A 27458-nucleotide genomic window follows, 5' to 3' on the forward strand; every position below is an offset into this window, starting at 1 on the left:
AATAACCATGCCTCAAATAACCATAAAGTTTGTCAATCTGATGTTTATTCTTTCACTATCATTAAGTACTGTTGAAGGTGCAATACTGTGATACAAGCAGATCTCATCTGATATTACCGATGTTAAACAGATAAAGAACAAACACGTTAAAATATTTCTCATAATAAAATTAACAAATACAAAAAACAGCCACACAGGGACAAGGTTCAACTTAAAAGTACATTAAAATTCTGCATAAATTAGAGACCTAAAGAACAATATTTCAGAGAGGTAATATAAAACTGTACATGACAATACATTTGCAATACATTACAATATTTATTCAAATACGGCAAAATAGCACCATGAAATAAAAAAAAATTTAAAAAAGCAATTCTCATCCAAAACCAAGAACCACATTGTTGGAACAGTAAATGCATTTGTAATGTGAACAGAGAAAGCACAGGAAACATACAGGGTCTGTTACCTGTGTCGACATTACCTGGACAACAGTTTACTAAAGTATTGTGAAAGTACTCATGTGCGTTCATGCCCTTACTTTCTTAACTGTGGTTATGATTTGATTAAGGGAATTAAATTTAGTAAAAAATTCAACATACGTTTTTAAAATTGTGAACTGCATTTATTATGGTGAAATGAAGCTTGTGGTCTACTTTGGTCTTTTTCCTACTTTTCTGTCTTTTTTTTCTTTCTGCATATCCCCTCTTATTGCCTTGACTTTCTTATAGGAACAGTCACTCCGATGATGATCAGTCATGGGATGCTAAATAGTCATTTTTGCATAAATTCCCACCCTCCCAAACCATCCCAAACCCCCCACCCTCCTCCCTCTGACCCTCATGTCTCTGTTTACTGGCATGTTTTTTTTTTTAAATTCAACCTCCTTCCCCTGATATGTTGAGGTGCGGTGAGGAGTTGTACAGTTTTTCTGTCCTTATATCTGCGTGTTCCTTTATTCACAGGAAGTTGTTGGAGATCTGACGTTGGTGGTCGAACAAGTCCTCGACCTCAGCACTGTAAGCGTCACCTGATTGAAACAAACAAAGAAGAGAAGTGAAATACGCAGCAGGAAATAGGAGGAGCATTGAGCTGTAGGATTAAGGTGGGATTTATGTGCACCTAAAAAAACTTTCACACTCTACCTGCGTGGCATCCAAACATGTAAACCCGTGCTCCATCATACTTGCACCGACAGCGCATTATGTTGTTCTGGAAATCAGCCTCAGCCATGTCCAAGGAAGGATTGACCTCCACCTGTAAAAAAAGAAAAAGAAAGAAAAAGACCAATATTACAATGCTGGAAGATTTAGGTCAGTCATACTCCTCACGGTAATGCATCAGACAGGATTTATTTACATATTAATCCCATTTCCATTGCGAGTCTTGTGCAGACAGACCCCCAGTCTCCACAGCCCCTCACCCTGGCAATTGGACCACTAGTGCAAGCAGTTTGAGCATCTCGGTTGTCTTCATACCATTGTGATAAGAGTAACTGCCTTATGTGCAGATGACATTTTACACTCATGCCCTTCAATACTGCAGTCAAAAGTATCCCCTGTCTAGTGGAATTGACCCATCAATAATTCCTGTACCTATTTGGGAATACAGATTCACCCTGAAAACCATTAAAGACAATCCTGAATATATCATCTTTATTATCAACAGGTGTCTTTGCAAGGTGCATAAAGATGAATCTTCAGTTCAGTTCTCTAGTTTTCTAACAGAATTAATTTAGATTGGGAAATTATACTGCACAACAGATTAAGTACAAGGTTGTTAACATTTTACAACATATAGATGCATGTTTTAGGAGTGTATTTTGGGAAAGTTGTGATGTCCACTATGAAGGATTTAATACAATTTGATTGTGTTACATTTGAAGCTACAGTCAGCAGCCAGTTAGCTTAGCCTTGCATACATGAAAGAGGGGGAAACAGCTGACCAAAAGTCTAAAAAATCTGCTTACCAATACCTCTAAAGCTCACTGAATATGTTATATGTAACAATATGTTTGTTAAAGCTGCACAAAATACACAAAAAGTCTAAACAACAGTCTAGGTTCAGGACTATTTTTTGTCCAGGAGCAGTGACTTCCTGGGGTTCCCACTGGTTTCTTGACAAAGTACCTTTCCGTAGTCTAGATTAAGGAAAGGAGTGTCTTTTTATAAAGTAAGGGAATAATTGAGAAAGTAACACTTTACTTCAGAAAGTGACTGAAACAACTGTCTTTCCACGGGGCGACTGAGAAGCCTGAGCCTTTTTCTTTATGGCTCATGATGTATAAATTGGAGGTTCAGACATTGCATGACATCACTTTCCACTGTTATCTGTATCTGTCTAGAGGGTAAAAAAAGGCCCTGAGATGCAGATGACAGTTTTGGTTTTGGATTTAAGTTGCAGCCTATCATTAGGCTGTAGCCATGGTTAGTTGCTATGGTTTGTTGTTTTCCACCCTGTCTGTCTGCCTGCCATATATATAAGAAAAGCGCACAAATGAATTTTCCTGATGCACACATCAAACAGATAACCTGACCACACATTCAATAAAGTAACCCAGTTTCATTTTTTTTTTTTTACGTACAGTATTATTTTTGTGGTTCCAATTATATTTATACAGAGCATGATTTAAGATGTAAACCTATCATAATTATGATTCTTTTTCATTACATTCTCAGCCGAATTTATATTTTTAATATTGCATGTTGAGAGAAGCCAATGATTTCAGCATATATTTTATAGTCACGGTGTAAAACATTATATTAACTTGGTGGCAGTTGATGCCCTTTTAAAAGCTCTTGTAATAATGTGAAACAAAAAGCCCACAGCCTGTTTTACAGAACAATGAAGGTCGTCACTGTCATGTAAAAGACTGTGAGGTTGAGCAGCTGATTTTTAAATGACAGAGCAATCAGGAGTAATCAAGCTGATGTGGATGTGACTCACCGGCTTTAATGTATGGTCCTAAAAATGGCTGCCACCCTGTCATTCTTGGTAAAGACTTAAAGAAACACCCAGCAGCATGAAAGATCTGCCCTTAATCTCTCACTTCTTACACAAATTTATGAGCAGCGCAACTACTGTTGAACCACAATCACAGCCACAAAGTGCTGCTGGGTCACGTAGTCGTGGCAACAGTGGATATCTGCTTTATGACATGTATGTGGTTTGATCTCTCGAGACATGGCTCATCACATATGTACAGGATCATATAGTTCAGAAGGACCACTCCTGCATGTAGTTTACAGTCCACACACACACACACATGCAGGCCAGACTTAAACATCTTTATTTTACGTAAACACTCTGAAAATAATTAGAAACTATAAACATAATCACTTTACTGAAACTGAGCTATCAAGGAAAAAATAGAACAAATGACAGAGAGGGATGACAGATGAATAGGTCACCACAGCAGAGTGCATGTCAAGATGCAGGAGAGACACGTGCAGTCAAACCAACAAGCGCAGCTTTCAAACATAAAACTTGCTCTGTATGTAAAGTGCTGACAAAGCCTTTCCACCACCAATAAGCCCATACTTTCTAAGGACCACAACTAACTACAGTGTCGAGTTTCCAGGTTCTAAATGTGAAGAGTTTGCTGGCTTCACTAGGGAGAAAATGAACAACATTAAATATGGTATCTGCCAGCAAGGCACATTTGCTTATATCCTGTACCGACTGATGTCAAGGGGCCAGCCCTATAACCATGAAAGTCTGTCACTGACTGAGTGATGAAGTTACATCATTGGTTGGCTGAAGCAAAATATCCCAGAATGAAGCTCTGTAATGTTTCATACACAGTCCAGCCATATACGAGGTGTCGATTTAGTCTTGTTAAAACTATTTTTAATTCTGTAGCTTCCTTGCCATAATAAACCATTCCATACAGCTGGATATTTTTACACCTAGCAATTTTAGAACAATTTCAAATCTTCCACTTTTAAGCAAACTTTTAGAGAAACTAGTTTTTAATCAGCTAAGTACCTTTTTAAACTCAAACACTACACTGGAAATGTTTTAATCAGGTTTTAGGACACATCACAGCACAGAGTCAGACCTGATAAAAATATTGAACAATGTCAGAACAAAACTTGACAGAAACAAGTCTTCAGTTCTTTTGCCACTTGACCTGAGTGCTACCTTTGGACCACTAGGTTTCTGTTGAATAGACTGAGTGAGCATATTGGCCTGTCTGGAGATGTGTTTAACTGGTTTACCTCATATCTCTGCTAAATAATTTTAAATATATATATCTGTAGATGACCACTCCTCCAAACATAATGAGATTATCTGTGAGGTACCACAAGGATCAGTTTTAGGACCATTACTTTTCATTCTGTACATGCTACCTTTGGGTAAGGTCATGAGTCATCTCTTTCCACTATATTATGCTGATCACACTCAGCTTTATGTATCTGAATCTCCAGATGACAGCTGCGATTGAATTATTTACGGCTCAATTTACAACAGAAGTATTGATCCCTGGTTAAGAGGCACAGAGAGAAAAACTAGCCTCCAAACTAAACACAATGGAACTCAACCCAAGACAAGAAGCAAGACATCTAGTGTGTCTAGAGTGATTTTTGATTCAGATTTTAATTTCAAGGGTCGTGTGCAGGGTTTCACATCATTTTATCATTTGGCCTTGCACCAGAAAAGCTTTTGGTGTATAAAGCAGGAAGGCTTTTGGTGATGCTGCCGAAAGTTACGCTGTTATGCTCCGAGTTGCTGGAACAGCCGTCAGACAATCTGAGAGGAGCTTAAAATATTCATATTTTTAAACATACACCCGTCAATTAAGACTTTTATGTAGTGTTTTATAATTTTATGGTTTTATTATTTAAACTTATTTTATTATATTCTGCATTATCACCATTTTACTGTTGATGATTATGACTTATTTTATTCTGCTTTATATCATTAACATTTTATTGTTTTACTATAATTTATTTATATTTTATTCCATTAACTTTTTTGTCCTTTTTAGTTGGTTTGGTGTGCATTTGTTTCTAAATCCATTTTTAACATCCTATGTTTTCTCAATAGCTTGCAAAGCACTTTAAATTGCATTTGATTTGTTTGAAAGGTGCTGTGTAAATAACGTTTGATTTACTGATAATAGTATGTCTACTTTCTATATAAATACAGACTAAATTCATTTTCTTAAAATACGCACACACCCTAAAACTACATACATTTGTACACCTGAATGGCTGTAAACACAGCCAAGAGCTATTTAGCTGAAATTATAGTCTTTTATCACAGCTTTCATCTTATGTGTGCCTTTAGATGTTGAAACCCTTGTGCTTGCTCTGTTTTTTTCTTTTTCTTCACTTTTGTTTGTGATTATCTAAGCTGCAGAGATCATTGATGCAATTTCACCATGAAGATTGAGGTGTCTCTACAGACAGCTAAACATGCTGTATAAAAAATTAGGTGAGATTTCACTTTGGGAAGCTTCCTTACCTGGAAGATGTATTCACCAGGTCGTATGTCTGTGATGTCGATCCACTGGCAGTCAATGTCATGGCGGTAGGTGTCCCAGCAACCAACTGAGATACCCTGCTCTCCCATGTTATAGCAGGCATACCGCTTGTGGATGCCTGGGAGACCAAACAGAATGAGGGGAGTTAAAGAGAGAAACGTATGATTTGTACATATTCTTTGCTGTCAGTCACTGTGGATTTGAATTTGGCTCTTGTACTAAAGTCTGAAAAAACAAAATGATTTAAATAACATATTTTTCCGTGACTTTAAAAAAGAACAGAGAGGATTTAAGCTGCACAAAGCTTTGTGAAGCCAAGATCAATTTAGGCCTGGCCTCTGATCTTAAAGCCAGTCTTTCAAGGCTTATTATAGGATTTCAATTTTGCACTTTTATGATCCGTTTTCAGATTCCCCCAAAAGGGCAAGTTTGTGTGTCATTAATCTGCAATCCATCTCACCATCAGGGCAGTAGGTGTCCTCCAGACAGAAGCTGGCTTTGTGACCTTCAGCTACCTTGGTCCCGTTGAGGGTCAGTAGATCGTAGTGGGTGAACACCTCAATGCTGTGGTAGTGCCTGAGAGGTATATTGGGATAGCATGATTAATTCATGAAGAAAGTGAAGAAAAAAGGACAAAAAGTAATAGAAAGAAACCTGAGATATCTGCTTTGAATTTGCTGCTGTTTTTTTGTTGTTACTGCTGGAAAAAAAACATGACATTTATTTGAAATATAGAAATTATAAATCCTGTTACTTTGTTGAGAATACGTGAAAAAATACAAGTGGGCAGATGGATATTGCTCTTTCTCTCATTAGAGAACCATTCCCAGAACAGGTTCTACAATAACTGAGAGTCAAACCTTATTTTTCCTGGTTGGGGAAGTAGTGATTGGCTTGCGGCTGGGAAAGACACTGAGCTGTGCCTCTCGTTTTGGGACACACAAACCGCAACCGCTGAGATAAGAAGCCAGCCTACTGCAAGCCTCGTCATGGCTCTGACTGTCAACAACTGGTTGACCAATGAGGAGGATGTTTATTGTAAACATCATTTTGCAGAATAAAGAATTGTGTTTATTGCGCTAAATAACAGACTTTTATAAGTTGTGTGTTATTTATAGTCCAGATCACTGCATTGTGCTGCACCCACTGATCCCGTTTCACTCGCCAAGTCTTTAATTCCCATTCATCTTTTGCTGCAGATGTTTAATTCTTTGACCTCTGGTAGCGACTGTGTTTTTTTTTCTAAAAGGCTGGTTCTTCTTTTACTTGTCCCATAATGATTCCCAGTCCTCTGCCATGGAGAAGGTTATGCAAGTTTTCTTTCCAACCAAGCCATGCAGCAGCTAAAAATCACTATATTCGGTTGAAGGCGTAAAATGAGCAGTTGTTGGTTCAAATGAAAACTTGAAAGCTCCTCTGACACAGTTGCTCATAGTTCACATTGCAAGTTATGCAGCCTCTAACGTCTCCTATTCCCTCATTTAATCCTCCCTAGTGTCTTACCTGTGACACTGGTGCCATGTCCAACTTTCTCTGGTGGCCCGGGGTCGGAAATCAGCACGGCCCAAGTTCATGATGCGTGTGGAGAAGCGCAGCAGGCGGCGGTGTCCGTAGGGCCAGTTCATCCTGGCAGCGGAGGAGGACAGGCAGTTTTCCTCATTGGCACAGGTCAGCAGGTGGAGGGGTCTGTCCTCCAGGTAGGCTGTCTCTTGTACGAGCTGGGCATCCACTGCAAGGTCAGGAGCGGCTGTTGAAGTAAATATGCAGAGTTTACTTCACAGTCATTGCCCAGCAAACACAAACAAGTGTGTGTGTTTCAGTTTTTTGGCTCACTCTCTACACAGGTAACTCCTGCGGCCCTTCCATCTCCTCCTCTTGGACAGTACACGTTTGTGTTTCTGCGACACTGCTGGATAGACATCTCAGTGCCGATGCAGTGAGTTCCACTGAGAATCACATCACCAGCATCTGAAGAACTAGGCCAGTACCAAGTCTCCTGCATAGAGACACAGTGAGAGAATGTGCACATACAAAAAGCTAGAAGTTAGAGCTCATTTTTGTGCCGTAATGTTAAATACTTCTGGAAACACGTGAGCTCTGTCAGACCTGAAGGCAAACTGCAGCCTGTGAAATAAACATTATAACCCCACCCCACCCCCTGACTTTTTTATAGAAACTATCAGTACACATTATCACATTTTCCACTCTTTTTCACAATTTTAAAACTGCCTGTTAAATGTTCCCAGCGCCCCCCCCCCCCCCCCCCAAACACACTCACACTGCCCTTTCCATGCACAGTTCTATTTTCAGTTTGTTTGCTCTGTGAATTTCTCCCGAACTTTTTTCGCCTCACTTTCCCACTTTTATTTTCAGCGTGCTGGAAGTGGACGTTTGAGAAGCCTGTAATTAGCCTACCTCAGGCCTCGGTAATAACACAGCAGCACAGACACACAAACAGCAGGACAGAGAGAACGACAGAAAGAGAAATATAGGAGCACAACCTTTTAGCCAGAAAAGAGAGAAAAACAGCAAAGATTGAACATTTGTATTCTTTTTTTTTCACTCACCTGGTGAGCTCTAGAGGCAAAGCCCAAACCCAGCTGTCGACAGACCACCATGGCCTCGTTGATGCCCCAGTTCTCACTGCAGACAGAGCCCCAGCGCTTCACTCCTCCGACCTCCATCAGCACCTCTACACGGCCTTCGGCTGGCTCTCTGCCTCCTGACAGACGCACCTGGAATTGGATGGAGGGCAAGACTGTTTGCTTGTGTATCCTGGAACGCTGCCATATATTAGTGTGTATGCCTGTATGTGAACATGTAGATTTGTTTTTGTGTGTTTGTGTGTGTGTGTTTCTCACCGTGGCCTTCAAGCCAGTGTTGGGGACATTGCAGCGAACTGCTACATCACTGCTGTGTTTGCAGGTGTAAAGCGGCACCGGTCTGTGGTGACACTCTGTAATGGACTTCTCCCTGCCTGTGCACTGCACACTGTTCATGTGGATGGGGCCAGTACCTACAGAAGAAGGCACGGAGTAGCAGTTGATTGAATCACGTCTTCCCAACCAAATGCCACATGCAAAGAGACACACTCACACAAAAGCACACGCACACAGTTAAACATTAACATTAAAGTCTCTAAAACCTGATGGCTCTGCAGCCACAGATGTCCACAGAGAGGGATTAAAAGCCCAGACATGATCGGGAACTCTGATGTGGCTCTGAAACTGAGCTTAGCCAGAGAGCTTTCTGTCCAAATTACTGTACACTCCACCAGGGCCATGCTTTATAACCCAAAATAGATACCAAAATGCCAAAATGGAGGAAAATCTTGAACACATCTATGTTTGCGTAGGTGTGTGAGGCCTAGGCTATAAAAGCCTATAATTTGGCCTTAAATAGCTAAAGATGTCATCAAGTCTAGATTCAAGTTGCTCTTCTCTGACTGTGCTACCACGAGCTTTAACATGGATTCTGCAATGAAAAGATCCGTCTCTTATATATTTTCACAAAACTGGTAAACTGGCCTGAGATTTTACATCATCAATGTTCCATATTGACTTTTAATCCTGTTCATTATTTAGACATAACACCACCATAGCACCTACTTTAATAGAGCCCTAAAAGTAAGACTCAGCTGTTTTTTCCATGAATTACTTCATTAAGTCAAGCAGAGAGGAGGAAATGCACCCATCATTATAGGACATGCTATGTGCTCATTTGGGCAGAAAGATAATGGCAGGAAATGAACGTGATTACAGAGCTACTGCAGAGGTATGGCAACAATAAGTAGCAAGTGTGTGAAAGCAGGGTCTATTTCCGAGGAAAATGTTTAAATTTGTTTTTGTTAGACACTTTCGTGGCCATATTTCCGTGCCCACAACAATCGCAGCGCCAAAATAATCACAGTCGTTCTGAATGTTTGGTCCTGCTCAATGCTGATTGCTTGACATCCTGATTTCAAAGCTTTGCTAGCTGTTCACATATAACAGATTTATTTTGACAACAACACACTGCATTGTTTTTGCTGCTGGAACTTCGTAGTGTAGTTTACACTTGTATAATTGGTCATGGGTAGAACTCCTCAACAATCAGCTTCTCGGATAGAAGTAGACATTTTTGCAGGGTTTATTTATCTGCTTGGGTCCAAGCTTCTTGGAGTGTTGCATCGCTCCGTTAAGAAACACACATTTTCACTGAGAAGTGTTTAGTCTAAAGGATTGCTGAGTTAAACTGATCATGCTCAGGGGTGCATGTTGAACTCAGGCACTGATTCAAAGGCAGTCAGGTCATAACTGGTTATCACATCAGTAGCCAGGGGTCTTTGTGATTCTCTTTATGATTTTATGAATGAGGTCACCTGATCATGCCGGACAAGAGGGCAGATAAAGACCCAGTTAGAATTGTGTTCAAATATACAAACATCTCTCACCATAACCTCCTTAGTGACGGTGAGTAATGCATCACTGGAAAGCAACAGAAAGTGTGACCTAATGTGCACTATGTGTGTGGCTTTGTTTATGTGTTCTGTGTTACCTTGTCCCAGCCCAGCCTTGTTGAGGGCTTCTTTGGCCGTTCCAAAGCCCAGCTCCCTGCAGACCACGCTGGCTGCAGAGATGTCCCACAAGTGGTCACACACGGTCCCCCACTTCCCCTCACTCAGCACCTCGACACGGCCCTCTCCGAGGCGAGGCCCCGCCTTCAGACGCACTACGGGCTGGAAAGAAAAATCGAGGTGAAGCCGGATGCTACATTTACTGTTAAGCGGCCTAAACAACAACATTTCAGAATAATGCTTTAATTGATCTCGTTCACAATTGTTTTATCATAATCTTTTTAATCTGAATTTTTTTCATGTATCTGTTCTGGCACCTCCACCTGAATACATTTGCATTGGGGATTTTATCTGAACCAGAAACTAAGATCTTTATGGAAAGCTCTTTTCTTTCAGCTAAACTGAAGACAAAATAATTTTTTCTTGACATGCTGGAACAGCCTGAGAAAATTAAAATAGCAAAATTACTAAAATTACTTAAATTACCTCTTGGGACAGACCATGGATGTATTATAGGAGGAAATAGTGCCTGACGCATAAGCCAAAGAAAAGTTTCTGGCTTGCAGGTTTTCTTCTGCATTGTGTGGGCTCACTCAATATGGGCAGAATTGTTTCTCCAACTCAGCCCTTAGACTTTGCTTTGTGATAATATCACAAACTTTTAAATTACTTTTCTGGTCTCCAGGAAAGTTTTACAAATACAACACCTTAATGGATTAAAATTCATAATACAAAGAGTAATAATTTACCTTATTTGTAGTTTGAGGTGACCGGTCAACATTTTTATAGAAGTCTCTTTTATAATGGTAGTCTACGGGGAGAATACTTTTGGGCCACAGGGAATTTTTTTTGTTGCAGTACTGCAAGTGGCCACTAGGACAAATTGACAGCAAGGCTGAGTGGCGGCGCCATATTCAGCTCCCTGAATACATCCATGGGACAGACCGTTTATCTGATGCTGCTGTTTTTTTTGCATATATTGTCAGCTACTTCAAAGAGATAATTTGACTTTTTGGGTAAGAATCTTATTCGCGTTCTAATTTATGCACTATATATCAAGCTAGAGCCAACAGGCAACCACAACTTGTCTAATTAACCTTTTTGTTTCTGTCCAGATTAAAAAACACAGTGGGTTATTTGTGAACTTCAGAGGTGCAGATATATTTAACCTTTGGACAGAGCTAGTCTAGCTGTTTCTCCCTGTTACCAGTTTTTATGCTTCGCTAAACTAGCCTGCAGGGTCTTGCTTCTGCTATTTAACTGACATACAGTTAAAAAATATCAACTTATTCCTTTAATTCTAACTCTTCAATCTATATTTTTTGGCTTCTATATCCATACTGACCGACACAGGGGGTGGTGCGGGTGCTCTGCCATTGCGTGTGAACTGGGATCCGGGGACACAGCGAACCACAGCGTGCACGCCCCCCCTGCATGGAACATCATTCCTGGGGAGGGACAACTGGGCCTGGCACTGTGACAAAGAGGGCTCCACTCCCTGACACTGCACCTTCTCCACCCAATAGGCCTTTTTACTGATCTGTGTCCTCAGCCTGGAAGGGGAATGGAGTGGTGAGGCAATAAAAAAACATGAGAGAGGATAGGTTTGTGATTTTCCACATTAATTATTATTGATACAAGAGTGCTGCCAAGAGCAGATGCTGATTTTACCTGGAGGATGGATCTGCTAACTTAGAGTCCCACAGTTTCCTGAAAGACAAAAAACAAGATAATTAGATTTTTGTAGACATGCCAGCAACATAACTCTATGGATGGCAATGATGGTCCATCAGTCGGTCCAACATTTTTGAATTACTGAATGGATTTCTTGTGATATTTTGAACAAAGATTCATGGTTCCCAGAGGATGGCTCCGATTGTCCATGCTGACTTTTACTATAGCACCACCATGAGGTTGACATTCATAGTTAGGGTGAAATGTCTTGACAACTATTGGCTTTTATTGCCAAGAAATTTGCTACACACATCCATGTTTCCCTAATAATGAATTGTATTAAAGTTGGTGATCCCCCAACTTCTCTTCTAGTAGCAACATCAAGCCAATATTCCATTTTGTCTTTATTTGTTTAGGTATACTTTGTGCTTACTGCTATGTTAGCATGATAACAGGGTAAACTAAGATGGTGAACATGGTAAACATTAGGCCTAAACATGCCTCTAGACTCCTGATAAGTGTTCAGCTTTACATCCAGTAGACAAAACAAGCAGCTGTGCCACTGTCTGCTCTGGTGCTCCTCCCTCCTGCCCACTCTCCTCTTTTCTACACAATCATCCTCGTCTCTCCCCCTTGACATCTCCTCTATCCTATCCATCAAATCTTATATAGACAAACTGGAAACTGTAAATATGAAGGAGACAAAACATGCTGGAAAGGGCGTGTGTTCTTTTGGATAAACATAGCTCTCACGCGCGAGACAGGGAGTGAAAAATTTACAATAATGGATCACATAATTCCCTCTGTCTTTCTTTCTGTTCTCTGAAACCACCACCTTCTTGTTGTGTCTTTTTTTTAGATCTCCGACTTCTACATTCATCGGTATTTCAGATTCAGTGTTTGTCTATATGTCTACAGTGGATGTCTGGTTTTGGGCATCGGGGTGGAAAAAATACTAAAAATTTGAATGAGCCACTATACATTCATCCCTGCAAGAAGCCTTATTGAGGTCTGCCAACTCCAACAAGGTTTTCAAAACTGTGTCTAGTTTCATGGGTATTACCTTAAACTAGAGTCAAATCCCCAAGGGAAACAGAGTGTAACCTATACACATAATGAGGCCCTATTCGCCTGGGCACACACACACACACAGACACACAGACACACACGCACCATGCTACTGAAGAATAAAAGGGGGAACTCAATAAAAAGAATGATTCACAAACCAGGCAAAGTCTGGGAAGTGTCTTTCTGTGACACACACACACACACACACACAAACACACAAATTACAACTAACCATTTGCATCAACCAGTGAAACCACAGACAGGTGCAGCGTGACTGACGCCCTCAAACGTGCCTGAATTAAATGTGTTCTGACTCATTTAATTGAGTAAGTATAGACAGGAGGAGATTACCGTACATCCAGATTCATGATGCAATTAAATATTTTGCAGACTAAAAAGGGAGATGTTTCCCCTCCAGGAGAACCCCAGTATCCTTGTAATTCACAAGTTGTTATGCACGCTCTCAACATTAAATGAGAAATGTGTGTGGAGCCGAAAGAAACCCACAATAGGCAAACAACTGCATGGAACATGTGCACCACATCCAATCCAACAACAGGCTGTATGATTTCTTTCACAGTAAAAGTTTCCAACCTCAGATAAACTGTTACATAGTGTTATTTTGTGATGTTTGCTGCAGTCAAAGAATGAAGAACAATGGAGACAACCAGTCTCATCACAGCTGGCCTCCTCTTGTGGATATATATGTGTTTATCCTCTACTGCAATGAACCCATTCAAAGTGGTATAACCTGCCTTTGACTCTCCCTCACATCTTGAAATCACAGCACATCAAATTGTGTTTGAGATACGGAAGTACTCACATGCTTTTGGCCTATCTAGCTTTTTAGCTGCTATGTGCTCCACTATTTTCACCAGTGTTTAGTGTTATGCAGGTAGTTTGTAGTGGGTTTATCTGATCATTTCACTGAAAAATACTGCCCGCTGCATCTGGAAATGAACTTAATCAGAATAATGATGAGACTGAAAAAACTAAATATACTAAAAACTGTCCGTTCACATTACACACAGTGATTTAAGTCATTATTAATCTAAGAATATTGATTAGTGTAGCTTAAAGTATAATTTTAAGCATGAAATACTTCTTATTTAGTGAACCTTTATACATTCTACATTCATTCTACATTTTAGAGAAAAAATATTTTTCCTTCCTTCTGTTTTTTCCTCTTCTCCTTTGTTTAATTTCTTCTCTTACTTTTCTCCTACCCTCCGATTTCATTTTTACACCCTTTCTTTTCCTCCTTTACTCTCATTCTTTTTCTCCTCCTTCTTCACTTTTTTCATTTCTATTCCCTACTTTGCTCCTTTTCTTTTCTGTCTCCTTCTTTTCTTAATTATTTTGCCCATCTTTCCTGTCTTCTTTTCCCTTTTATAGCTTGTCTGAAAGCATGAAAATCCCTAAAAGGTGATAAGTAAATAAGGTGGATATAGACTGAACAATAAAGGCAATCTTGAAATACAGATCTCTCTTTATGTTGATGGAGAGTGACTTTTTTTGTAAATGGGTTCTGTATGTATGTTGGTGTGTGTTTGCATTTGTCTATTTGGTTGTGTGTGTGTGTGTGTGTGTGTGTGTGTGTGTGTGTGTGTGTGTGTGTGTGTGTGTGTGTGTGTGTGTGTGTGTGTGTGTGTGTGTGTGTGTCTGTCTGTCTGTCTGTCTGTCTGCACAGTTTAAAATGTTTCATAACTTGGTGGTAATTCAAAAAGCGAGAGACAGACTGTAAGGGGGTGGTGTTAGTTCATGGGGTGGAGGAGGGTGAAGTTGGGGAGGGTGAATGTTACCCGTATAATTGCCTGCTCTGCTTGGCAGTGTCTGCTGTGCGGTCGAGCAGTAGCATGTCGGTTCACACACACCAGACATGGTAATATGCACATACATATCAACTTTCCTTGCCTTGCCTCTGTAAAAACAAAGCCCTTTAAAACCCCATGTGTCGTTTACACAGTGTTAGGGTCAGCATGCTGGGAAACAAGGAGCGAGTGATGTAAGACTGAAATCTCTGTTGACTGGGCAGCATTTTTAAGCATTGCCTGACTTCACAGCAAGAGAAAAAGCAGGTTTGGGTTTCCATAGCCATTTCAGCTTTCTTATTGAGAGCTAAAAGCACTGCCAATGATGTTCCTCATCACGTTGGAACAAAGCTGAAGCTCAGTCACTCATACATTTAAAGGAAGTGAACCGCAGCATCAAGCCTTAGGCTCAACAAACATGTTCTGATAAATCCATTTTACCAGGAGAAGACTCTCTTACTTCTCAGGATCTTCAGCTGGATGCTAGTTGTTTTTTTAATGCAACCCAGACTGCACAATACCATAAGCCACACTGAAAAGAGGAGCTGACTGTCAGGCAAGGAGACATAACCTGTCATTACACTGCATGAGTGCAAAGCTGCCTGACTGGAACAATCAGCTCACTCAAGAGACAGCAGGTTGCCACACTGACTCCACAACAGCCCTTAGACAGCCCCATCAACCTCCATGGAACGAAAACTCAAAGGGGTCATAATGATGTACTTTCCATGAAATGTGGCTTTTAGCATAATTGCCACAAAGGCATAAAAAAAGTCTTTTAAAAAAGCCGTAATTGAGGAGGGGAGCAACAAGGAGCAGGGGGTAAGAATGAGTACATTAGTGGAACTGAAGAAGTTACTGTCAGCCTCAAAGAGAGCGTAAATGTGATGAAACAAGGGAGCTGGAAAATGGCTTTAACACTTGCCTTTTGTTAGCACAGCTAAATGGGGGAGTGTTTAAAACATCTGTAAAAATTCGCTGAGCAACTTAACAGGCAGAGACAAAGGCAGTCACACCAAAAAAATAACCACATGGCCACAGAGAGAAGTGCTGACACAGCGAAGGGTGTGCAGCAGGTTCAGTTGGAAGAATATTCTAGATTAGAGGATCTCTCGGACCATAATTACAGCTGTTCAAGTGGACACAAACCCCAGAGAAGAGCAGGCACGGACCACTGCCAGGACAGTTGGCAACACCAGGAGGATATGATGTGACTGTTATCATAGAGATAAACAGAAACAGAGAGGCTGGCCGCTCTGTGAATCACCATGTCGGTTTTATCCTTTGGAGACCATAAACATCTGTACAACATTTTATGACAATCCTTGTAGAGATATTTCAGTCTGGACCAAAGTGGTGGACCATCCCACCGACAGACAATACCCCGGTTAAAAATATTTATTGTAACTAAACAATCACAGTTTCAAGCTGAAATAAATATCTTCCTTGGAATACATGAACAGACGTGGCACCAGATGCCAATGATCCACCTTGTGTGGTTTGTTAAAAAAAAAAAAACTTTCATTCCCCCCCTCAGCTGTTTACTGTTGGACAGAAATGGCTGCTCCATTCATCTCCCACGTAGCTGGGTGGAGGTTAACAAAGAACAAATACTCTGTCCCAGTCCAGTCTTTAAACAAGCTGCTGGTTGGGTTATTGCCATAGAAATATGATACCTCTCCAGTCAACTAAAGGTGTTTTTCAGCGTTGTTGTCTACAGTAGTGATATATTTACAAAGTTAGCATGCAGTCAGTCTGGCTTTTGATAATGTGTTTGTTCCATTTGTTACTTGAATGAAGCATCCACTGAAGTAATGTGAGGACAGGTTGGTAAAAGTTGAGTTTAGTGTTTTACATGTAACTGAACCACACAGCATTGAAGAAGCCCTGAGTAATAAGAAACTTTAAGCAAAAGTTGAGGAGAGATGAGGAGAAACAGTCTGTATCCTAATGCCAAGCAGAGTGCAGGACACAAGGCGTAATTTTTGGCGACATGGAGAGACAGATGGTGCAGGGCAGGCCAGTGGTCAGTACAGTCGTCCTGTTAGCCAAGCCATAAAAAGACCTCTGTGGGTAGACAGACGGACACACAGAGGGCTGTGTTTGCATGTGCAAAGGCATGTGTTTGCGTGTTTATTTGTGTGTGCACGTGGATTTTGGACATAGTTGATGTAAGGCCTTGTAGGGATATATTAGCATGTATGTGTGTAAATGAGGAATTGGGGTTTTGATGGTATGTGTGTAAGGGCTTTGAAGGTTCATGTAGGTGCCTCTGGGGATATTTATGGCTGAAGGATAAGTAAGATTCATAGACATAAAAATCAGCATGACAGCCTTGACATTATTAGTTTAGCAAATTATTTGTCTTATTTCTGAGGTTTTCAGTTTGTATGCTCTACTAAATGTGTATCTAAGACTTGACTACCTAGAAAATGTCAGCACATTGTAAGTTTAAGAGAAGAAGGAACAAAACAATTTAGATTGAATTTAGATCTGACAATGTAACTGCTTAATAATAAGATAATGCTGTGAATGTAAATTGTGATTTGACTCCTCAGTGATTTTAATAATACATATATTGAAATCAAATTGTTTCGATGGTGAATTAAAGTACTACTGATTAATTATATGAGTTTAGAAAACCATGTTGGAGAGGTTTCATGTGAAGACACACACCATGATAATGATGATGATAATCTTGTAGTCTTATAGTGTAGGACTGACATTAATAATATGCTCTCTATGACTATTTTAAAGATCTATGTTGAGGCCCACTCAGCCAATGGGGCAGACAGACCTGGCAGGCAGCCGGGCTCGGCTAATGCGACAGTGGACATGCCAACTGTGGTTGTACTAACGAAAGCAGTTGTGGTTAACCTCTACTACAGGGGGGATGGAACAGCAATCCAGGCATGGGGCCGCCTAATCCGCAAAGGGATGTGTCCACCACACTTTTCCATCCCTTTCATAACCATACACACACACACACACACACACACACACACACACACACACACACACACACAAACACACACACACACACACACACACACACACACACACACACACACACACACACACACACACACACACACACACTACTCTTTTTCTGTCTCCTTCCTCCGTCCACTCTCACATACTCACCTGTAGGCATTTTGGTCAAACGCTTCTGCAGCAGGGAATCCTAACATGCCACAGACGACACGGCTGCTGCTGAGGTCCCAGCCCTTGCTACATACATGACGCCATCTCCCAGCATGCTTCACTTCCAGCACTCCCTCTGTCACCAGACCGCCATGGTTGCTGGACAGCACAGGCCGAAGACGAGCTTCCTCTAAGTGAACCCTTGAAGATCCCTGTCCACCAGAAAACAAGCAATTTGTTAAAAGAAGATTCATAATTGAGCATGGCAGTGCTTTATCCTAGAAAAAGTTTTATGCCAGAGGATAGAAATGGATCTTTTTGTCTTGCTTTAAAGGCTGTGCACTAACCTCAACCCACATCGACTAAGCTTTTGTCATGCACATTAAAACAGGATTAATCTGAGTTAATAGACATGACTTCATCTTTGCTCAAACAGCAGTTGTTTCACTTAATTAACTGCAAACGGCACGCAACTTAGAGAAGAATAATATGATAAGATGCTATTCTATGTCTTCATCATACCCTTTAATCATCCACAATACATAAGCAGCAGGAAGGAAACTACCAGGAAGGAAACTACCATAGAACAGAGACTTTGTTTAATGTGTAGGGATACATGGTGAAGACAGTGTGAACTCTGGCAAGTTGAAATGAAATCCAAACAAAAGCGATAAATGTATTGTTGTTTCCTTGCAAAGAGTTGGAGCTGTCCAGCTATTGGTTGTTGGCTCCTGAACTTCAGGCACTGCTGGTGCTTAAGAACTGGATCTGGAAAAGGTCTGGTTATAGGTTAGTCTCTAATTACATATGTCCACTGGCCTGTGGCTCCACAAATGACATTTATGTATGGCTGAATAAAGTTTGAGTGGGCTACTTTGGTGTGTACTAAAAGTTGTGTGTGGGTCTGTGTGTGTGTGTTTTTACCTGTGTGTAGTGTGTATCTGTCTCCAGTCCCATGTCTGGATAAACAGGCTCGGGTTCAACATGGTTCCCACTGAGCTGCTGCTGCCGCTCAGACTGGAGGTGGGATTGTGGCTGCCTGTTCCCCTGCCCCGCTGCCCGTCTCGTTGTTTGTGGATCACTCCTTGATGTGTCCTGTCTCTGCCTGTAGGTGACGCCACTTGCCAGATGTGTAGGTAGGTTGTGTCCTTGAGGCGAAGCTGAGCTGACCTGCTGGTCTCTGGCACGATTCCGCCGCAAAATCTGGATCTCATGGCCATTCTCCTGTGGTGAGATGCTGCTGCGACGTGAAGATGGGTTACGATGGAGGGCGATCTCATGGCCTCTTGAACTCGAAGAGGAGGTTTGGGCTCGGGCTGCAGGTGGTGCTGGGGGTGACACAGATTGTGATGGTCTTCTGTGTCTTGCTTGGCTTGGCTGCTGCCTGGAGGATGAATGGGTCTCCTCCAAATGGGGGGAGTCAGGTCTCCTTTCTGGGCTGCAAATGACCCCCAGGTCTTCAGCGTGGGTGCAGTCATTGACTCCCCAACCATTGGAGCGACAGTCTGCAATAGAGAGCTCTGAGCCTGTGCAGCGCACATTGTCCAACCAGATCAGACCTAACAGCAAAAAAGGGCAGTAAGTCATTGGATCAAATGAATAGTAAGCAGTTTAGGCGTTTAAAATAAAATGTTCTTGGCAGGACATACCTTGCCCCTGGCCAAACTTGGCACTGTGCGCCCATGTCAAGCTGCGTTGAAAGCCCAACTGTCGGCACACCACATTGGCCAGATTCAGATCCACCTCGTCATCACACACTGTGCCCCAAGCGCCATTGTAGAACACCTCCACACGTCCCTCATTTGCACCACGCCGCCCTACACCTGCGAGACGTACAAGCAACCCCTGGGCAGCCAGTGGAGGGGGGTAGAGAAGAAGGAGGAGGAGGAGTGTGGACAGGGAGCTGAGGCAGAGCATCCTGGAGGGGGGGAAAAGGACATTGAAAAAAGCTGGTGGGAATGAAACAGAAGTTGTGTGACATCAGGTGAAGATGAGGGGAGTGATAAAGAAACCAGAGAATGTGAATATAAAGTAGGAACCCCTACATAATAATGCACACAGTACCACAAAAATCCCCCAAAATCACGCAAAGCCATGTAACTCACATTCCTTTCTTTGACAAAACATATAATTAGAAACTCTTCTAACTCTTCTGGGACATTCCACCGTAAAACGAAAGATTGATAGATGTTTTTATCCTTCACAATAATCAGAATCATTTAAAGGACAGGCAGACAACTGAGAAGTGCAGCCCTCAGTCTGAACCAGTCAGGGCAAGGGGGTAATAACCAAAGCTAAAAGTAGCCTCTCCATCCAGCCAACGGAAACTTTGGCTTTCCGCAAACCCTCAAGCTTAGCTGCATGCATTTAGCCAACAGATACAAAAGCAAATAAACACTGTCATAAAAATGTTCTCACAAATAAATAAAGCATCGGGTCTGCGCCTGTCAGAGACATTTTGGTTAACGAGCAATGATTAATTCACACTCAGCCCACCTTTAAAACTTTTTTCTCCTAATAGAGAGGAAGAAACTGGAGAAAAGGAGCAATCTGAGGAAGAGGGGAGGATGAGAGAGGCACCTTAAAGTAGGGTCAGAGGTCAGTCCAATTTTGCTCTACATATGAATAACATGCCAACATCCATAAATACATCAAACAGTACAAATAAATATCCTTAAATAAAAGTGGCAACTCAGACTAATGAAGGCTGAATTAAAGTTGAGGTGAGTGTGGATTAGTTCAGACAGTTGCAGGGATGAATCTTATATCATGGATAGATGTAAAAAGAAAAAAAAAATGGGGGAAAAACTGACACAAAAGGTGAAGTGAGGAGAAAAGAGAAAAGTCCTGAAGTTGAACTCACCTGTCTGTTGATCTCAGCCTGGAGTCACTGGGAGAAAGAAGGGAGAGAGCACTGGAGGAAAAGAAGGCAGTGAGTTTGGTCCTGATGTCTCTCTATTCTCCTCTTTTCCCTCCCTCTTTATTTTTTCTGTCACTCCCTCCAATCTGCTGCTTCATCCATCCCTCCCATTTCCTTAATTTATGCAACTTTTCTCTACTTTTCATCTGGTCACGTTTATCCTTTACATCACCTATCACCCATGAAGGGAAAACTGACCACAGAAATCAAATAAACAATCCAAAACATAGTAAATAAGTTTTTTTTTTGGTATTTCAGCTGTCATATCTGAATTTTAATATTTAGCTGATTGTGTCATAATTAGTGAACCCAAAAACAGACTTGTTAACACTTGCTTTAAGTGCATATATGCTGCCAGCCTGCATCACGTAGTTCAACCCAAACCAACTACTCTGCCCCAGGCTGGTCACGTGGTTTTGACATACGGGCCACGTGAGTTCAACTTACAAAACACTGTGATTTTATAAGCATCTCTTGCCTTCTTCCTCTCTCCTTATTTCGCAATGTGCTCAAATGCATAGACTTAAATATTTGTTTTAATTATTTGTGTTTGAGAGTCTCCCCCAACCCTGACTTTTAGTCTCATTATAATGCTTAACGTAAAAAATAGAGTAAAAAGTCACTTTCCCATCTGATGTCTATCCCGCACAATGGTAAAATCATATGCGCGCACACACACACACACACACACACACACACACACACACACACACACACACACACACACACACACACACAGACACACACACATACACACACACACACACATACACACACACACACACACACACACACACACACACACACACACACACACACACACACACACACACAAACACACACACACAGTACTTGGCAGTTTCCCTTGCCCACAGTTCGTGGTGTCATGAAATAAATACTATGTGTGCTACAGCAGTAAGAATGGAGCTGCCTGTCTGAATGTTTTTTCTCTTTGCATGAAGTTAAGTTTCATAACATCCTCAGTCGTGGCACCTTCTCACTTGAAGGAAGCTCTCTCTAAGAATAGAGATGGATGGTGGCTCACATTTACGTAAATGCACAGATATTCCCAAAGATGAGCTATGAGATGACCCAAAAGTAATCAAACATGAAACAGAAACATATTAAATGTACAGTGATGCATGTAATGTTTAGAAAAATACCTTTAAAAAGTTATGAATCCCTTTTGTTGGATATTTACATACTTACTTTACATATAAAGCTTTTTTTAAAACTTCACTAAAGTGATAGTTTTTAGTCTTTGTAACTGATTTAATCAATATCTAAAACATAATGTTTGGATATTTTTATATAAAGATGGTGAAATAGTCCTACAGTAAGTTTTTTAGGCTGCTTGTGTGTTAGAGGAATAATGATGAGATGTGACAGGACAGGAGATAGTGAGGCCAAGAGCTCACTCTAGTGGAGTAAATCATTACTAGTATAGTGGAACACCAGTCTCAAATGTGACAATACTGGGTCATTCCTCTTATCTATTACTTCCTCTGCTTCTTTATTACGTCTACATACTGTAAGGCAGCATAATCCATGCAGGAAATAAGCAGCATTTTTGTTGTCGTCATTGTCATTGTGTTGTGTTAAGCGTCTTTGTGGGGAGACAAATACAAAAGTTGATCCTGATGTGTTTGAAATGTTTTGGTTGTATAGTCCATTTTGGATGAGAGAGTAACTGTTGTAGCTGCATGTAAAGAGAACTGTGTTAATAGTTTTGAATGAGTGATGTGAGCTCAGTGTAGAGAAATGCTTGTTACATCCTGTTTTATTGTAGTGTTTCCTGTGTGGGTTGATCATCTGACTTCTGGGCTGAACCCTGCAGCTCTCTCTCTCCCCCTTGCTGTGGTGCCAGGTATATACTTTTCATTTATTCCAATAAACTTTCATCCAGTAAACTATCCGGGTAGTGTGTTCATTCAGTTTGGTGTTCGAACCAGCCGCTACATAATTATGGGGGCTCCACCGGGATCTAAACCTATTGCTTTAACTTTTAAGTAATTTATGTGTTGCCACATGAGAAAGTTTGTCGAAGTCGCTGAGATGAGTAAGCTGGCAGGTGTTGGACAGACCAGCATCACTTTGTTGTGTTTGTGTTTTGTGTGGTAGCTTCGAGGTGGCCGTTGGTGTGTTCAGATGCACCACTGAAACTAAGTATGTAAAGTACGGTGGTAACTCCTTCAGGTAGGAGGAGAACTGGATTAGTACCACATAAGGGGATTAAGCATCTAAAAAGAAAAACCTGTTTTAAGAGTAGAACGTGGTAACACATGTAGTGGAAAAGCGCCATATGTGAGGCCTGCTTTGCGTGTGAATACATTGTATTTTGGGTGGGCTAATACAAACATGGGTGGGCCATTTTTCCCCAGAAAAATTGACTTATGAAAAGTTAGAAGAAAAAAAAAAGAACAAATATAGACAAACTAAAAAAAGAGCGACCCATTGACTTTGCAACGTTCTGCATCAATAAAGCAAAACATTACCTTAACATGCTCCACTAACAGAGCACCAGTCTATAAAGGCTGTTTATAACAGCATAGATAAAAAGTGTATTTTATAGCATGTCCAGTGTAAAATACAGTATATTTGTTTATAGAGAATGATACTGTTAATAAACTATTTTATTGCACAACATAGCAACTAAACATAAAGCCAGAGAGAGTGTTCACTTAGACAGAATTTATAGCTGGAGCTGTCTTGGAAAAATAATAGACACAACCCCAATATAGTCTGTTTCATTTGCGCATTATTTTAAATTATTTGCTGTATCGCTTTTTAAAATTTTTTTTTTTACCATGAACATTGAAATCTTAATGAAAAAAAAGGGAAAGATTTGGGCAAAGATGTACAATTACTTCACTGCAGCAGACCATATCTTCTCTAATTAATATGTCATCAAATACAACACAACTCAAACAAATTAAACAGCATCACTGATCATTTTTTTCATTTATACAAATGATCCTGTTAATGTATAACACACTGAAATACAACTATGGTCCAACATCCCTATTGTCTGTTCAAATGTTTGTTCTCTGGTTTCCACATTTGTACAATTTATGAATTGCTTACGCAGCAGTGTTTGGTTAACAACTGATATAATAGTTTTAAGCACCTGCAGTCTTTATAGGAAGCTCTGGATGACTCTTGTTTTAAGAACCTTTAGCAAAAGTGATAAATAATAAATCAGTAACAGTGTATACACAGAACCATACGTGAATCAGTTTTTATATATTTGATGAACTGAAATACAACTAAATATGTTTTTGACTCCGTTTTCAGGCTTATTGATTGAAACAACACAGCAAACTCCACACAAAAACTGAGAGTTGTAATTTTTAGTATCCTGACAGTGTGGAGATTGTTGGGTAGCGTTTACGGTGAGTCATGCATTTGTCTCTCTCGATGAACAGCGAGTTGGTTTTACACGTTATGTCCTTCTCTAGGGCCATGCGGGACTCCTCCATGTAGGACAGGGAACTTCTGGCTTCGCTCAGCTGCTGGTGCAGAGATGCCAGGGTGGCATCAATCTGCCTCACCTCCCCTTCCAAACTATAGACACGGGTGGCAAATGAGGATATGGAGAGAGAAAGAAGATAAAGAGATCAATAGAATAAGCTGGAACACTTATATATAAATATTTGTGTGTGTACGTGTGTGTGTGTCTACCTGAGCTGGGGTTCATCTCTGCAGAGCTCCATGTTGGGTCTGAGGGAGCGAAGGTACAGTCTGGACTGAGCTACTCGAAGTGGAGCCTCCTTGTTGTGGATGGCCTGCTGCAGAACTACAATGTTCCTCTCCTGGGCCCCAATCTGCTCCAAGGTCTACACACATATACAGCATCAATCAAAGTCGATCAGTCAATCTCGTTGTCTGCCTGTCTGTCTGTCTGTCTACCTGTGTGAGCCTCATCTCTAGCTGGGTCTTGGCCTCTGTCAGCTCCACGCAGCGCTGGCTGAAGGCTCGGTCCACATTGGAGCACTGGACTCTCAGATCATCAGTGGTGTCCAGCAGCACTTGCTCCATCAGCACTCTGACACGCACAAACAGAAGCCCAGTTTTTTACTGAAAATGTTAAAACAATGTACCACAGTGTCACTTTCAGCTCCTTTCACACTGAGGCTAATCTGTCTTCGCTCTGACCTGAGACTGTTAGTGGCTTGTTCCTCCTGCAAGGCCTTAAACAGGTTGTCCTGTGTGAACTTTGTCCATGACGCACGGTTACACATCCTGCAGCAGACCAGAAGTTAGATTGTACATTATTAATTACACATTTCCTCATTTTTATTCACCAGTCCTAATCCCTTAAATGAGAAAGTGTGCCCAAACTTTTGACTGGGACTGCATGTCATGTATTAATACACAGACTCACTGGTCCTGCATAGCAGCTGAGCTGGGCTGATGCTGTGTATCTGGACTCATGTTAGTGTATCTCCCACTGTGCTCATCAAAGTTGTAGGCCTGGAACTTATCAGACCAGTCCAACTCGAGCATCTGCTTAGCCTCTCGATTCATTCTGACACACACACACACACACCCACACACACACACACACACACACACACACACACACACACACACACACACACACACACACACACACACACACACACACACACAAGATGACCAGCGATGACATTTTATAAGTTCTCATGTCAGTCGGCTTAACTTCCAGTAGACTGGGTTTGACACTCACTTGATCTGACTGACAACCTGAGCTGTGGTTCTCTTCAGAAGAGCCTGGATGCTCCTGATCAAGTCCACTTCCTACAAAACAGGCAGTCACAGTCATGGTTCATGTGTCATATGAAGCCCTCTGCTGGAGCTGTTTCACTGTTACACTGAATCCAGGAGATATTTGGCCTTAAGCCTGTTACTGTAAGATAAGGCTGCAACTAATAATTATTTTGATTATCAATTTATCAGGTGATTATTTTGTCAATTGACTGATGTTGATGTTGTTTGGTCTATAAAATGTCAAGAAAATATTGAAAAATATCAATCACTGTTTCCTAAAACTCACAGTACAGTCTGCCATGCAAAGATAATCAGTTTATTATCATAGAAGACAAAGCAAATCAGAAAATATTCACTTTTAAGAAGCTGGAATCAGAGAATTATAGTATGTGTCACTTAAAACTACTAATTATCAAAACAGTTGCCAATTAATTCTGTATATCAATTAATCGATTAATTGTTGCAGCTCCAAACAACCATGAATGGATAATTTGTTAGAGCAAGAACAATGATACAAACACTGATTAATCAACTGATGGAAATAATTGATTGAAAATGCCAAGTTAGTTCAAGCTTCTCAGTTGTCACTTTTCTTTATCTCAAGTGACAGTAAACTGTGTATGTTCAGACTGTGGACTGCTGGCTGAATCAGTATTCATTTTGCCATTTTTGTTTATTCAGTGGATATATTGTATCTTTATCACTTTTAGTTATCCTTGATCTAAAATTGATTAATATATTGTTAGCTCCAAATTCATATTTTGCATATTTTCATAATGTCTTTCTTTTTTTCCAGTGACAGTGATCATTATGATCTTCAGTGATGTTTCAGTTTGACGCACATCTCCAGTTCACATTGACCTCCATGTTCACCTTTAACAGTTCCTCCTCCACTGTGTCTTTGACCAGGTCTGCTCCCAGTCTTCTTGTCCTGCAATTCAGGTTATCGGTGGCGATGGCGTACGGAGTCTCGGTGGCGTCCAGCGCCCTCTCCAGCCGCGTCTTCAGCGCCAGCAGTGACTCAGTATCGGCCTGCAGCTGGTCGATGTGCCGCTGCAGCTCAGACTTCCAGTGGTGGATCTCTTGGAGTCTCTCCCCCAGATGACTTGTTCCCTCAGCCTGTGTCCTCAAAGTGGCAGCTTCAGTTTCCTGGTTCAGAGTTTTGGACCCCCGCTGGATTCTCCGGGCTTCGTGTTGGTCGGACTCTGCCTGCTGGAGGATACTGTAGTATTTGGAGAACCACTCAGCCGGGGTGTATTTAGCGGAGCGGTAACCCGCAGTGGCTGAGCCCAAGGACGGCTGCGGGACCTCCAGTTCTACAGGAGCCTCCTTCTCCAGGACTCCCTGGGCCACAGCTCTGCTGTCAAAGTGTGGCCGTGACACTAAAACCTCCGAGCTCATCTTCTTATAGTTATAGGATACTTAATAGGATATAGAAAAACAATCAAACTGAAACAAACCAGAAGTTAATTTGGCATCAGTGGTGAGCAGTTTTCACAGTCCTGAGGCCTTGTATGTTTGTTTGGTGTTGCCTGGTTACAGGTGCTGGCAGGAGCAGCTTTGGCTCAGGTGAATAATTATCAAATGAGCTGATGGGGACAGAAGCAGAATATCACAGTATACTGAAATAATCACTAAAAAAAAATAGAATTTTAGTTCATACTCTAACCCCTCAAACTATTCTTTAGAGTCTAAAGAATGTCCAGCTGCATAAAATAGTTGAAATATTTCCATTTTGAACATATAACACACAGCTGTTTGTGTGAAACTATCAGCTCCTTTATTCTCACAGTGCATGCAGTTAAATCAGCTGTATTTTCTACATTTCCTTTAAAACCTGCTGTTTGAATATAAAAGAAAATACCCTCCAGGGAAAACTGACGGACAGTGAATTAAATTTTGAAGCATTGAAGTCATTGTCAAAGAAAGATTCCTCCTGTATGGTCTTTTGAGTTATAGTAAAAAAGTTATTAAAATAAAATAAATACATTATATACATTTTACAACATTGCCATATTCTGCTTTGACTCTGACATGCCTGATGGCATACAG

The 27458-nt window shown here is 41.0% G+C and overlaps 2 protein-coding genes across 2 annotated transcripts; both read right to left on the reverse strand.

Moving 5' to 3' along the window:
* Positions 1–956: 956 nt before the first annotated feature.
* LOC133991881 (lysyl oxidase homolog 4-like) lies at positions 957–19654 on the reverse strand. Its single transcript, XM_062430480.1, has 14 exons — positions 19387–19654; positions 18662–19296; positions 17738–17949; positions 11712–11750; positions 11386–11593; positions 10022–10202; positions 8347–8501; positions 8053–8220; positions 7319–7481; positions 6989–7232; positions 5946–6061; positions 5467–5603; positions 1143–1254; positions 957–1027 (listed from the first exon to the last, which is right to left on the reverse strand). The coding sequence occupies exons 1-14, from the start codon at positions 19652–19654 to the stop codon at positions 957–959; spliced, it is 2709 nt and encodes a 902-aa protein (XP_062286464.1).
* A 4353-nt stretch (positions 19655–24007) lies between these two features.
* tekt4 (tektin 4) lies at positions 24008–26807 on the reverse strand. Its single transcript, XM_062440198.1, has 7 exons — positions 26280–26807; positions 25366–25436; positions 25042–25185; positions 24813–24899; positions 24567–24702; positions 24339–24493; positions 24008–24221 (listed from the first exon to the last, which is right to left on the reverse strand). Exons 1-7 carry the CDS (start codon positions 26805–26807, stop codon positions 24008–24010), a joined length of 1335 nt encoding a protein of 444 aa, XP_062296182.1.
* Positions 26808–27458: the final 651 nt, after the last annotated feature.

Source organism: Scomber scombrus, chromosome 2, assembly GCF_963691925.1.
Source record: "Scomber scombrus chromosome 2, fScoSco1.1, whole genome shotgun sequence".
In the NCBI taxonomy this organism is placed as follows: Eukaryota; Metazoa; Chordata; class Actinopteri; order Scombriformes; family Scombridae; genus Scomber; species Scomber scombrus.